The 14,074-nt window shown below is 48.3% G+C and overlaps 1 protein-coding gene across 4 annotated transcripts in view; it reads right to left on the bottom strand.

The window, feature by feature from the left end:
- Positions 1-14,074, bottom strand: part of ZFAND6 (zinc finger AN1-type containing 6) — a 69,567-nt gene that overhangs the window by 8,028 nt on the left and 47,465 nt on the right. For all 4 annotated transcript variants that reach the window (XM_040493461.1, XM_040493458.1, XM_040493460.1 and 1 more), the window contains exons 2-4: positions 6,196-6,366; positions 4,387-4,495; positions 3,554-3,654 (exon numbers count right to left, since the gene is read on the bottom strand). In XM_040493461.1, coding sequence (XP_040349395.1) covers positions 3,554-3,654; positions 4,387-4,495; positions 6,196-6,349 — 364 coding nt within the window. In that variant the 5' untranslated portion in view covers positions 6,350-6,366. The remainder of the gene's footprint in view (positions 1-3,553; positions 3,655-4,386; positions 4,496-6,195; positions 6,367-14,074) is intronic.

Below are 14,074 nucleotides of genomic sequence, written 5' to 3'. Positions count from 1 at the left end.
CTTTCAAGTGTCCCAGCATCACCTGCTGAAGCCCAGGCTTCGCCTACTGGATGGTCTCGGCTCCCTGCGGAAAATCAGCTGCCTGCGAACCGCGGGGTGTATCGCCGGACGCCCGGTGTCACTCCAGGGCCCGACGGTAGTGTCCTCTCGCCTGTTCCCGCGGTCTTGGGGACTGCAGCAGGTAGTACGCTTTGAACTCTGCTCTACTTTTTCCAGGACCGCTTGGCTATTCTCGCCCACCCTCTCCAGTCAGAAGATATCTTTGAGTTTTAAGCAGCGTCACACAGAGTAAAGACTGTGCGGTCAGCCCGTTATCCCGCGGGCTTGGGGCACCTCTCCTTTATGACACAAATATGGCTCAGAGAAGTGGGGTGTCGGGTCCACACGCTGTAGTAGAACCTCGGACCCCAATGCCGCTTCTTTTGGGGAAGATCCTGCATCTGAGAGACTCAGGTGAACTGAAGGCGGGGAGGCAATGCTGTGCCGTCAGACAATCAAGTAGGATGGTTTCAAGTGCACCAAAACGCTTAAAAGAATTTTTGAAGCTACCTTTTGTGAACTGAAAATCCGACATTCCTAAGTTAGAGACCACGCAAGTGAGGTATCGCCAATCGTTAAAGTAAAAAGAATAATGAAATGAGAAACGTGCTGTAATACGCTAAATACTCATTTAAACGCGAGAAAAATTCTTCGGAGCCACGGGGACAAGATGAAAGCGGTACCACCCACCTGGTGGCAACAAATCTTAATTATCAGCAGAATACCTACAGAGAACAAAGCTGTCTCAAGAACCCTAATCTGAAAACTCCAATGAAGAATGTTAGGAGGGGCGCCTGGGGGGGGCTCAGTCGGTCGAGCGTCCGACTTCGGCTCAGGTCATGATCTCACGGTACGTGGGTTCGAGCCCCACATTGGGCTCTGTGCTGACGGCTCAGAGCCTGCTTCAGATTCTGTGTCTCCCTCTCTCTCTGCCCCTCCCTCACTCGCACTCGGTCTCTCTCTCAAAAATAAACAAAAAAACATCAGGAAAGTCTGGCTTGGGTACACAGCTGCTACTCACGTACCCTCTTCCATCTGGGATTTTCTTCCCATCTAGATAAATTTCCCTGAGGGACACAGAGGGAGTAGACACTTGGCAGGTCACCAAAGCAGAGGAGCCCGCCCTGGCAACGGAGGGCTGCCCCTGGTGACAGGAAGCCACATCCACCTCCTAATCTAGGAAGCACCACGGCCGGTGGGCACAACTCTGGCCCGGAGTCCAGCTCAGACACTGTAGGGCTGGAGTCCAAGACTTATTCTCTGTGAGTTTTCGTCCATCCAGTAAATAGACGGAGAAAAGCGTTCTCTGCATTTACTCCTACCACCAAGGAAAGCACAAGTACATCGGTGTCAGGAGAGTGCGTGTACACACGCACGCACGCACGCGCACACACGCCTGGCCCCGCTCTCCGCGAGTCTGCTTCATGCCCCTTCACTTTTACGAAAAACCTACATTAGGACCTGTTTTTGCTAACCAGTAGATACCCAAAGAGAATTTCCGTGTTTATGAAATGGCAATTGCTTCTTTATCCCGTTTTGGTTTACAAAAGGCTTGACAGAAACGCTCTACTTTTGGACAGTGGGGGACACCTGCACTCGGGTACACGTTTCTCATAAAAGAAGACAGTCTTAATTCAACGGGGTGGGCAAGACGTTTTTAAAATAGTGAAAACGAATCCTCTTAAACTGAAATGAAAACTTACACCTTGTTCCTCAGAGATCCTGCAACGCTAAGATAACGAATGCTGAGTTTTTAAAAGGTACTTAGAAGCTGCTACTGGCTTGACCTCCAAGGTCACTGAAATCGTACGTGAAAAAAAGAGTCTACAGATTTTCAACACGCCTTACGATTTCTCCTAATGTGGCTTCAAGGCCACCTTTGGTACTCTTGTTGCCAGGGCCACTCAGTGCAGAAAGCCACGCCGTCCTCCACACACGCATGGTGTACGTTCACCACCCTGTCTTCATCCTCGGTGGCCGTGGACACCAACTGCTGCCACGTCTGCCCGCAGCACCCATTTCGCTCACAGTCTACAATACGTGCGTGCCACTGCGAGACAGAACATAAGCGAGGTCAGCAGCCTGTGTTCATTTTTCCTTCCTTCGCTCTCAGCAACCCTTGCTTCTCCAAACTCTCTAGTGGTCGGCACCTGGGGGCTGCAATAACCCAGGGCCCAGATGACTTCTCCTTCTGCTGAGTCGTTATCCAACTTGCTCCCCTAATCTCAGCCTCTCACTTTTCAAAGTGTGCCAAGGACTTCCAAGTCTCAGACGTGACACCGATCACACATTTAAAGACCAATGCTCGACCTACAACCTCCAGCCGAGCTCTTCGGTTCTGAAATGGGATCACGCCCCGCGCACACCTGGTCTGGCCGTGCCACCTCTCCCAGCGCCCGGTCTGAAGCAGCCCGCCACCGCCACTGTCGCAAAACCGAAAGCTTTACCACCCTGCTCCTATTTCCCGCGTCTCATGCGTAACTAAATCTCAGGGATTCTTCTCTTTCTGCTTTGAAACCATCCCTCATCTGTGCCCTTCCTTAAGTTTTTCTATTTAACCAAGAAATAAAAATTATTTATACTTATAATGCTTATGTTGGCCAAACAGTACATATCCTCGCTATAGCAAAATCCATGATGGGCAAAATTATGCCAACATTTATTGGGCATAAACTCAGAGCAAGAGAAATTAGCCAACTCAACTACATCTGAACTAGAGAGCTTAAACTAACATCGCCAGAAGTTTCTCTCGCTGTCATGTGAGCACGATGTCCCGTGGCGGGGGTCACTGTCAGGGCAGCCTGTCTCTCTGAACCGTGCTGGAGGCAGAGGGACACAATGGTCACCCTGGGCTCACCTTTCCTGAGTGTCCTCCTTCTGTAAAGCCATCGTCCCCATGCTGGTGGAACAGAACCCATCCAGCGCAGTCTGCCTCCCAGCCTCCTAAGTGTCTCCCCTACGATCGCTGCCTACCGACAAAGCCCTCCCAGATCACCGTGACCCACACAAGGGGGGGCGTGCAGAGTGCGGGCAAGGACACGAGGCACTGAGCAAGATGCCGCAGTGGGTTACCGACGGGAGAGGGTCTACTGCCGGTCAAATTCAATGGTCTCTTCGACGGCCCAGGTCAGAAACAAGAGATTCCTCGTAAACCAGCAACCCCAGGTACTTGGAGGGGAACTAGTATTTGGGTTAAACTGGTAAGAATAAGAGTAAGAGAGAACAGGAGAATATAATCCCACTACTCACTCACTCAGTCACAACTCTCAACTAAACACATTTACGGCTTTCGACTTTATACTGATGACATAATTACACAGAAGTGGGAAATGGCCCCCAACAGTTCAGTCAATTCAATCCCCGAAGACCTAAAACGTTCTGCTCATAAAGAAAACAAACAGCAAACTATATTTGAGGCTGGCAATTTAAAAGACAGCGGCACCTCGGACAGGCCTGGCCTGTAACAGCCAGCTGTCGGGTAAAGGACCGAACCCGCGCGAGCCCACGTGCAAACCTTGCAGGTCTTCCGTGTCAGGGATCGCTTTGTCCACAGACGTACTGTCCACTTGGGAAGATGCTACAGATTCGGATAAAAGCGACTGATTTGATACAGGGCTAGAAAAGCAAAAATATCGAGATTTTAAAAGTGATTTCCCGGCATGAACGGTACCTAAAATGATGTAGTAAGTATGCGTCCAACATATCTAAGCAGTCATCACAGCAAGAACAAACACAGAGATCCTTCTTTATAACTTGTGCATTTAGCACAGAGAGCCATGAAACTGGAGACTGGTCTGGCCTGGAGTTCACGGCTTCAGAACTCAGAGCAGCGGCAAGCGCCCTCCGCGCACAAAGGCACCCCACGAAAACTAGCGCGGTGGTCACGACCGGCTCCGGGGGCCCTGATGCCGCGGTGGGAAGGGCACTGGGCGTCTCCGATCATGAAGCGGAGAAAGAACTAGAGGGTGGAAACCCGGTCCCCGCTTCCTAACAGCAGAGTGAGGACGAAGCCAATAGGTCTGTGCTCCCAGAGCGAGAAGGGAAAGCCGCCCTGCGCACAGTGGGGCCGCGGGGGGCAGGACTGGGCGCCTGAATTCACGAGGACCTCGGGGGCGGGACATGGGATGAGCAGAAGCGAAGGAAAAGCTGTCTGAAAAAGAAATGTGAACTGAGAAGACACCTTCCCCACTGCTTCCCAAGGTAAACTTGACTTTCTAACCGCCGTTCTCAGGCCAGCTAACCCCGAAGTGACCTGACCCAGTCCTCCCGCGGAGACCCGAGCACGTAGAGAGGATACGCTTTGCTCCTCGGCAGCTTTCCCGGCCCTGTGCAGACACAGTGTCTTACCTGGGCTGCACGGATGCAGATGTGGAGTCTAGGGGTGACTGTGCATCGGGGACGCTGCCGTCCGCGCACTGGACCGGGAAAGACTCGGACAGGGTGCCGACAGAAGCCGCTGCAACAGAACCGCGCTTGGTGTCAGTGACCCTGCGCTCTGGGCGTCCCCACACCTTCCCTGAGAAACCACCACCCACCTTCCGCAAAACAGCTAGAAATCTTGTTTTACTGAATATAGAGTATGCTGGTTCGTTGCTTTCCGTTAAAAGTGTTTCAGTAATTTTCCAATTGGAAAAAAGTTAATTTCAACCAAGAAAAAAACCATATACAAACTGTATATATTAGTAAACTACACTCCCGTTTCTCAGGACTTCATGTCACTTGGATCCTTTAATCCACAAACTCTTCCAAGCACTGCTGTATACGTGGAGGGATTTAGAATCAAAGCTGTAGCAGTTAAAGCAGACAGAAGTCCAGAACTAAAATCTGTGCTCAGCACGAGGCTACATTTTTCCCCCGTTCTTTTTTTTTTTAATGTTTACTTATTTTCGAGAGAGAGAGAGAGAGAGAGAGAAAGCGCAAGTGGGGGAGGGGCAGAGAGAGAGGGAGACACAAAATCCGAAGCAGGCTCCAGGCTCCGAGCCATGAGCACAGAGCCTGACGCAGGGCTTGAACTCACGAACCACGAGATCATGACCTGAGCCGATGTCAGACGCTTAACCGACTGAGCCACCCAGGTGCCCCTCCCACGGTTCTTCACAAAGCAGAAATGTAGATGACAATTTCATGTTAAAAACAACAATTTCTGGGGCACCAGGATGGCTCAGTGGGTTGACCGTCTGACTCATTCTCGGTTGGCTCGGGTCGTGATCTCATGCATCGTGAGGTTGAGCCCTGTGTCCAGCTGGGCGCTGACAGTGCAGAGCCTGCTTCAGACTCTCTCTCTCTCTCTCTCTCTCTCTCTCTCTCTCGAACTGAAAAAAAAAAAAACCAAAAAAACAAAAAAACCCCAACAATCTATATTCATTTGATCTTAGCCTTGAGAAAAATTTAGAAAAATTTTGTTTACATGCTTCCAGCTTTTGGCTTGAACACGAAACGATGATGAGAAAGACCCCCTACAAAACTGTGAATGAAGTAACTGCCTGCACCTCCATTAACCACAAAACCCCACACTCGGGCACCGATCCGTACAACAGCCACCCCAGATGACACTATCAACGCTCCACCTCCGCAAAGCTCATACTCAGAGTCCTCCCCATCCTTCTGGTAACTACGGACACACACACACACCCCCACACCCCGGAAGAGTCCGCGGCACAGAGGGTGACGCACAAGCACACTGAGCCAGTGCTGAGCGCCCTGGGTCCCGGCCCCGCGGCTGCCCCTCCGCTTCCTGATGGTGGCGGGCTCTGTCACGTCAGCCGTGGCCACCTTGAACCCACTCTCTTTCTACAGCCATCTCGGCTTCAACGGTCATCCCAGATAAAATAACCTGGGTCCTCCTAACCCTCACTCCCTTACGCCTTACTTACCTGGACGCATACGTGTACGCGAAGAAGGATGCCTGCATTCTAGCTAAGATAACAGAGCAAGTAAGTAGGAGCAAGCCGGCAAGTAAGGCTGAACGGATTTATACTAGTTACTTTCGATGGGTGAGGACACCAGTGATAATGACAACACAGAAAGAGGAATTTTCCTGGTACGAACACGCAGGGACGGAGGTACAGTGTGAGAGCAGAAACGCTATCACGTACGTCGTGCTCTCCCAACGTATCTCAATTATGAACACTGCTGCGTGTGAACAGGATTACTTACCAGGTGGGCTGATTCTACCATTACTACTATTCTGTCTTTGGAGATGTTCTTTATAGCACACTGAACACATGCCATTTGTGCGAGGGTTTCCATAAAATCCGCAGCCAGTAGAACAAAGCATAGGCACTTGGCTGTGATTAGTTTCTTGAGCCATGCTTCTCTGTTGCACACCTGAAACGCACACAGAATTCGTAAGGAACACAGACGCACACTGCAGTCGTGTATTATCCAAATCTGCTTTATATGATAAAAACCCACATATACTCCCCCCTAAATCTTTCTGTACACCTGTCCCAAGACCTAGGGCTAAGTTAGAAAAAAAAAATAAAGACGAGAACGATACGAACAACTTTTATCTCCAACCCTCTACACAAGAAGGTCTGTACTGGCTCAGAAAGAGTAAAGAACTCTTGGGCACAGTATCTGTTCTGAAGACTCCACACCATCGGAACGTTAATGAAAACCTTTGAGGACTAGTTCAGTTAGACTCCTAATAAGAAATACACATTATATGTTTTGCCTCATGTTATACTATTAATTTCTAAGCATTTACACCTTTGCTCAAAGTTTACGTTTTAACTCATATAATTTATTCTGTCTGAAAAGCACTTTACAGAATGCCAATGCTGGTGAAGGTAGGAAGAAACGGGCAGAGTGCTGCTGGTGGGCGGAGCCCGCTCAATCTTTCTGGCAAACAACTGAGCGATTCACGTGCAGGAGCTTCAACCGTGCCCTCCGAAACAGTCACTCTCCTACAGGGTCTTTGACAGAATAACTAGGGCACGATCAGAAAAAAGACCAAGGAATAACATATGAGGGATGTGCTTCGCAGCACATTTGTAACGTTGATAAACTTGAAATAAATGCCCAATATCAGAATGAGTTTTTTTCAAAAGTTCTGTGTCATTAAGACATTTTAGAATACTTTTTGATGGAGGAGAATGCCGGGAACAAACGAAAAGGCACAATATGAAATGTATATATGGTTTGTTGCCAAGTAGGACAAATCCATTAATCACCGAGAAGGACAGGAAAGAATGCATCCAAGCACGGCAAGGCTAACAGTGTTTTCGGATTTGTACATTTTTTGAACTTTTAAAATCCTCTTAAATGAAGGTACAACTTACTTAACTGGGGCAAAATACACATACTTTTTTAAGTATTTTAGATGAAAAACTACCAGGACAGAGGGCCTGTCTGGAGCACACGAGAAGGAGTCATCAATCACAGCAGACGCAAGGCCCCAGGCACCCTTCTCCCAGACGGCAGGAATAGGGGATTCCTGGCACGAAGAGCATGACAGAAGGTAGTAACGGGCTATTAAAAAAAAGAAAAAGAAAACTCTCCCAAATGACCGAAGGTTACTCCAAAGTGGATGTGTTTAAAGACGAGTCTGTGCAAAGACCCTGAGGGATAAGAACTACCAGAGGGGGACAAGGCTCTGTCACTAACCTTGACTGATTCCTCCTCCACACATTCAATGTTTACCATTAACAGATTTTTTCTTCCCCAAAACTGTTTGAAAAGACTGTTGGGGCGGGAGGTGGGGAGCGAGGGGTGGGCGCACTTAATGCAAACTTCACGGCCAAGAGCAGTAAGGCATATGACAGGAGTACAGAACAAAGCAGCAGGTTTAGCGTTTGTCTTTAAAAAGAACTGTCGCAAAACCACTGAGGCCATTTAGAAGGTGAGCCTGGGAATACAATTTGGGATTCTGGCAAACACCCTTCTGACTCACTTCAGAATCCAATCTTGGCCATTCTGCTCTCTGTATAGCCTACTCTGGGTACTTCTGTAAGTACACATATCAAATTTAAAAATACATAGCAAAGGCGGGATAGAAAGATATGCCGAAGATGGGCTAGGTCAAACACTGTGTTGAGGTTTTCGGCCTGTGTTCCCGAGGGACAGTGTGTTTGCCGGTTTCGGTATCAGGGTAACCGCTCAGGATCACGTATGTGGCTCGTAAGCGATGGAGCTCAGGCTCAATACACGTGTCCGGCTCGAAGTCCTTGCTCCAAGTTTGTGGTTCTCAAAGCGTGCTTCCACGGAGCCCTAGAGAGGTCAAAACCATTTCCACGCCAACGCTAGGGAGTTACGTCACACCTTTCCTCCGGTCACTGGGGACACACGCTCCCACAACGGCTCTCACAGCCCCACGACCGACGGGCACGTCTAGAGCCTGAACACGTGTCTCATTGGGACTTCGTGGGTCGAGCGGGGAAGCACGTGGAAAGCGACCGCAGAAGCACCAAGGCCGCCCAGTCCCTGCTCCTGGGGGAGGGTTTTACTTCAAGGCCCGGCCGACAAAATCTGGTTATTCCGACCTGAGTTCACGGCAGACATTTTCCCCAAAATGGACAACGTGCGTCTGCGCCTGTCACTTCAAGGGCGAACACCCATCGCCCATTCCAAGGGAGAGACCAAGGAACGTTCAAATAACGGGATAGGAAGAGTTTATATACAGTTGGGAGATTTTACAACGCAATTAACCCTTTAAGAAACTACAACTTATCAGGGCGCCTGGGTGGCTCAGTCGGTTAAGCGTCCGACTTTGGCTCAGGTCATGATCTCGCGGTCCGTGAGTTCAAGCCCTGCGTCGGGCTCTGGGCTGATGGCTCAGAGCCTGGAGCCTGTTTCAGATTCTGTGTCTCCCTCTCTCTCTGACCCTCCCCCGTTCATGCTCTGTCTCTCTCTGTCTCAAAAATAAATAAATGCTAAAAAAAAATTAAAAAAAAAAAAAAGAAACTACAACTTATCAAGTTTGGGTATAATATCAAAAAAGAAAGCAAGCTCTATTATCTGAGACAGTACCTCCTTCCTTCTCCAACGACTTACCTGTAGGATCCCAGTTTTTCTTTCTAACACTGTAACAGAGGCAGCTAGGAGAATCTTGCTGTTTGCTATTAAGCCTGACCTTAGAGAGAATTTGCAAAAATGTCTAGCGAGGCCAGTCTTCTCACTAAACCTTTCTGGTGGTGATGGCGGGGGAGGGAATGGATGGATGTTTTTAACAAAATATTTTTTAAAATTAATTACTTTGCAACTTTTCTCAGCTTTGATTTGTAACATGATAAATACTGCCAGACAGAACACACATAAACAGAAGTTCTTCCGGGTACTCAGTACTTTTAGAGAATATAAAAGCCCTAGAACCAAAAATTTCAAGAATTCACTGCTGTCAACCATGCATTCCTGCTGTAGGCAGTATCACCTCAAGGGGACAAACATTGATTCTTTGGGGGAAAGAAGTAGACAAAAAATCCTTACTCTTTATGTAGGAAACACAGATATACACGTGCACATAAACAGAGATACAGTGTACCTATGGAATTAAAATTTTATGGAGACAGGAGGTCAATTAGGAAAAAACTATTTAAAAAAGGCTTTTGTGGGGTTGCCTGGGCTCAGTCGGTTAAATGTCTGACTCTTGATTTTGGCTCAGGTCATAATCTCACGGTTTTGTGAGATCAAGTTCCGCCATTGGGCTCTGCACTGACAGCACAGAGCCTGTTTAGGATTCTCTCTCTCCTTCCTCCTGCTCCCAATCTGTCTCTCTCAAATGAGTGAATGAATTAATTAATTAAAAAATAAATAAATAAAAAGGCTTTTGTGGGGAAGGAAACAAAAAGACATTGAGCAACGCTGTTCTATATCACAACTACCCTGTGTTGCCTATTGAGGACATTAAAACGCTTATTTATAAGGTGGGGATTAAAAGGACTTTCCCCAAGAGCACACACGAACCTTTCAGCATCTGGGTGGCAACCACGAGCACGCAGAAAAGGGAAAATATTCATTCCATTTCTTTAAAAACTTAAGTGAATAGGGGCGCCTGGGTGGCTCAGTCGGTTAAGCGTCCGACTTCAGCTCAGGTCATGATCACAGTCCGTGAGTTCGAGCCCTGTGTTGGGCTCTGTGCTACAGCTCAGAGCCTGGAGCCTGCTTTGGATTCTGTGTCTCCCTCTCTCTCTCTGCCCCTCCCCTGCTCATGCTCAGTCTCTCTCTATCTCAAAAATTAAAAAACAAAAAAGCATAAAAAAATTAAAAACTTAAGTGAATAGTCACAGATTAGAATATGAGCATCAAGTTTTTATTCACAATTGCCTCTGAACAACAAATACCAAAAACATGGAACACCAGCAATTTCCCCAAAATGCCCACACAGCAGCCAGTTAACAATGATTTTCCCAAGCTGAGCTTTCTTATTTAAAAAACAAAAAAAGAACCTATTATCTTGGCAGATAAAAAGCACAAAAGATTTCCCAAGCTATTTAAAAAGAAGAAAAGGAGGGGGCGTCAGGGTGGCTCAGTGGGTTGAGCCACCGACTCCAGCTCAGGTCACGATCTCATGGCTTGTGGGTTCGAGCCCCTGCGTCAGGCTCTGTGCTGACAGCTCGGAGCCTGGAGCCTGCTTCGGATTCTGCATCTCCCTCTCTCCCTCCCTCCCTCTCTCTCTCTCTGCCCCTCCCCCACTCATGCACTGTCTCTCAAAAATAAATAAATGTAAAAAACCATGAAAATAAAGAAGAAAAAGAAAGACTCAACCTTACTTATTCATCTTTAAGCCACAGAATGTGTGCTCGCTTCAGCAGCACACATAGTAGGCCACAGAATGTACCTTTCCGTGAAGATTCACAAAATGAACCACCACCGTAACAGGTTACCTTAGTTTACCCCGATGTGGCAAAGATGAGAGAGGCTATGGACACTGGAAGTCCTGCCTGTCCGTGGCTGCACCCTCTTGCAGGGGAGGGCCCTGCGGGCCCACTTCTCTGGCGCGTAGGAGGGGGAAGCGGGAGGGAACGAGGAGGCAGAACAACGCCTTAGCTGCCGCACAGTCGGGTTACAAAGCTACAAACCCAAGGAGGTAAAGACTGTCACCAGCCATAAACGAAAAGCTGGTCAGCATGGTATAATTAAACAAACCACTTTCTCCCCCTCCGATGGCAGCGCAGTTATTCAGAGCTCACTGAGGGCCAAGAACTGTTCCCACTGTTCTATTTCTCTCATTTAATCCTCCCCAGAACCCGGTGGTGCTGCCGGTGCCGTTTTAAACTGCTACTCAAAGAGATTTAACAACTGGCCCAAGGCCACGTATCAAGGAAGCTGGGTCAGTGTCTTTATCTCCTGAAAACAAAGAGAATGACTTTCAAAGTCCATCAAGTCCCTACCAAACCTTAACTCTGAGAGGGTTCGTGAATTCTTTTCATTTAAAGATAATTTAAATTTTTAGTCATTGTTCAACCTTAAGATGCTATGCAGCTTTAATTAGCTTAACCTACCAAGCTCTTGAGAAAATTTGCTTTCCGTTTCTTTTTACCTAGGAAATTTTGACTGGCATAAAAATTCAAGATCAAGTATTTTAAGACCGCCAGAAAATTCATGACCAATTATTACAATTCTGGCAAAAGAACTGCAGTGAACGGATGCAACACAGTCTCCATCTTAACTGCAGATGTGTCGATTGAACTTCCTTCCCTCTGCTTCGTGCCCCAGACTTTGAGTCGGGTTCAGATAATTTTCATTTTGCAATGACCCGTGCGCTTTTCTTTCCCATTCTAAATTCTGATTCTCATTACTTCACAGTCGGGCTACTTTAACAGTTTTTTCTTTCAGTTTTGCTGCCCCTCTGCCCAGCCCATTTACTTCGGTTCTCCTGCATCACCCAGTTCCCATCACATTCCTTCTGACTTCGTGACCGTAGAAGTGTCCGGAGAGGGGCACTAGACCCGGCGTGCGAGCTTGGTGTGACTGGCCCCCCGCAGCCCGGTCTCCCTAGAACAAGGGCCTTGTGTCACTGAACTCCTCCGAGTCTGACTGCCCAGCAGGTGTGCACAGTGGGCGAGCAGGTTAAGGACGCGCGAGTGCGTGGGAAGACTGGCGGCGCCTGCGGCGCCGGGCACCGAAGTTCCACCCAGACTCTGACCCCGGGAGCCCACCCCTGTCACTCTGGCCACACTGCCGCTTTCCTGGTGAGCACCGCCTGCTTCTGCCCTCTGCCTCCATCAACCTTTACTGGTCTCCGGAACCGGCTCTAATCCTACTTCTTCTGGGTCCGCCTCTGCCCACCCCAATCCTCCTCTGCCCCACTCTGCGGCAGCGCCCACCCTTTGGGGGCCCTTGTGCCTTACGGCCCACACGCCACCTCCCCGCTAAGCTGCAGTTTCTTCTTCAAACCCCCTTCATGCCGAGTACGAATCCCACAAAATATTTTCTCCAATCAAGACATTCCATGATTGTCAGAAGTATTCACATCAGGCAAAAAATGGTTATTTTCCATTGAAAGGGGGAGAAAACAGAGACGAAAAACGTTTGACACCGGAGTCCTCCTGATTTATATACTGAAAGAGTCATTCAGCAAGAATGACCAGTCGCGGTCCAAGCCAGTGATACAACACAGGTACATTTCCTCATTTCATTGTTTTCACCCTCCTCCTGAAAGAAATAGGTTGGAGACGTAACTCATAATGAGGAGTTTGTTCACAGAAGCTGTGAACTGGTAAATGCGTTAAATCTGACCCACGGCCATGTTTGGTTTGCTAGCACATATTAATTTTCTTACAGTTACATGTATTAGAAAATTAGGGGATGTGGGGCGCCTGGCTGGCTCAGTCAGTAGAGCATGTGACTCTTAATCTCAGTGTCGCGATTTCAAGCCCCACGTTGGGCGGGGGGAGCCTACTTAAAATAAAAAATTGGGGTCGTCACATAAAAATTCCAGACTTCTGACTTCTCTCAAAAAATAGCAAGACCTGACAACAGTGGACTCGTGTCCCCCAAATTAAAACCCACCGGCCAGGAGCCCCCCCAGAGCCTGCGCTCTCAATGCGAGACCACCTTCCCTTGCCGCTACCTGATGAGCCTTACGAGCATGAGAGTTTTTAATTCCTAGGTAAGCACTTTGACCTTTTCAACTGGGGATCGTTACTATTACCTTTAGAAGAAAATTAATACAGAGTATGTGGGATTACCGAAGAATGCACACTAAACTTTGAGCCGTACTACAGGCACAAAGCGCTAAGACGAGGTTTCCCCCTACCCTCTGCCTTCTGAACCACCGGAACACCGCTCAGAATTGGCTGTCATTGCAATTTTATCAAACAAAGACTCCAGAAAAGGGCAGAGTACATCTATGCTAGATTACGTATTTTTTGTTTTCTGTTTTAGTCATAATTGATCAACAGAAGAACGCGTATCCTGGCATGGGTGCTCGAGGTCAGTACTTCTTGAGGCATGCGGTAACTTTCCCAGCTGTGAGCACGCAGATCTACCAGCTATCACACGGGCAATTTATCTGTGCTCTGGGTGGGGGGGGTCAAGAACTTTTGCAGAGACGAAAAAAACAAAACAAAACAAAAACAAAACCCTGGGAGGTTCATAAAGCAAGGGATCAGAAAGCATGACCTGATACAAAATACCTGGGACGAATGCCACTCGCTCTGACCAAGTACAGGGGCTTTGGACTGGGGTTCCTACTGGACTGAGGACACTCTGGAGCTGTCTGGACAGCAGTCCCCTGTTCCCTACGTCAAGGGCTGTCAAACTCCCTGTCCGTGACCAGACAGGCTCCACAGACACACTGTCCCCACACGACCATTCACCTGTGCTGCCGTCAGGACAGTACGTAAGCCCGCGAGCATGCCTGGGTTTCAAAAAAACTGTCCTTAGGTCCACAAAAATTTGAATCTCATAGAATTTCCACATCACAAAGTGTTACTCTTTTGATTCTTTTCCCCCAACCACTTACACTACAAAAACCATTCACAGCTCGCGGGCCAAACAAAAGCAGGTGACAAGCACATCTGTCAACTGCTCGATTAGATGAACAAATGACTCTCGTGCGGTCAACACTACAGATGATGCGGGGGGGGGGGGG

This window comes from Herpailurus yagouaroundi, unplaced genomic scaffold (assembly GCF_014898765.1).
Source record: "Herpailurus yagouaroundi ecotype Mexico unplaced genomic scaffold, PumYag 185, whole genome shotgun sequence".
In the NCBI taxonomy this organism is placed as follows: Eukaryota; Metazoa; Chordata; class Mammalia; order Carnivora; family Felidae; genus Herpailurus; species Herpailurus yagouaroundi.
The sequence above is the reverse complement of the archived record's forward strand: the minus strand, read 5'-3'. Positions and strand labels throughout refer to the sequence as shown.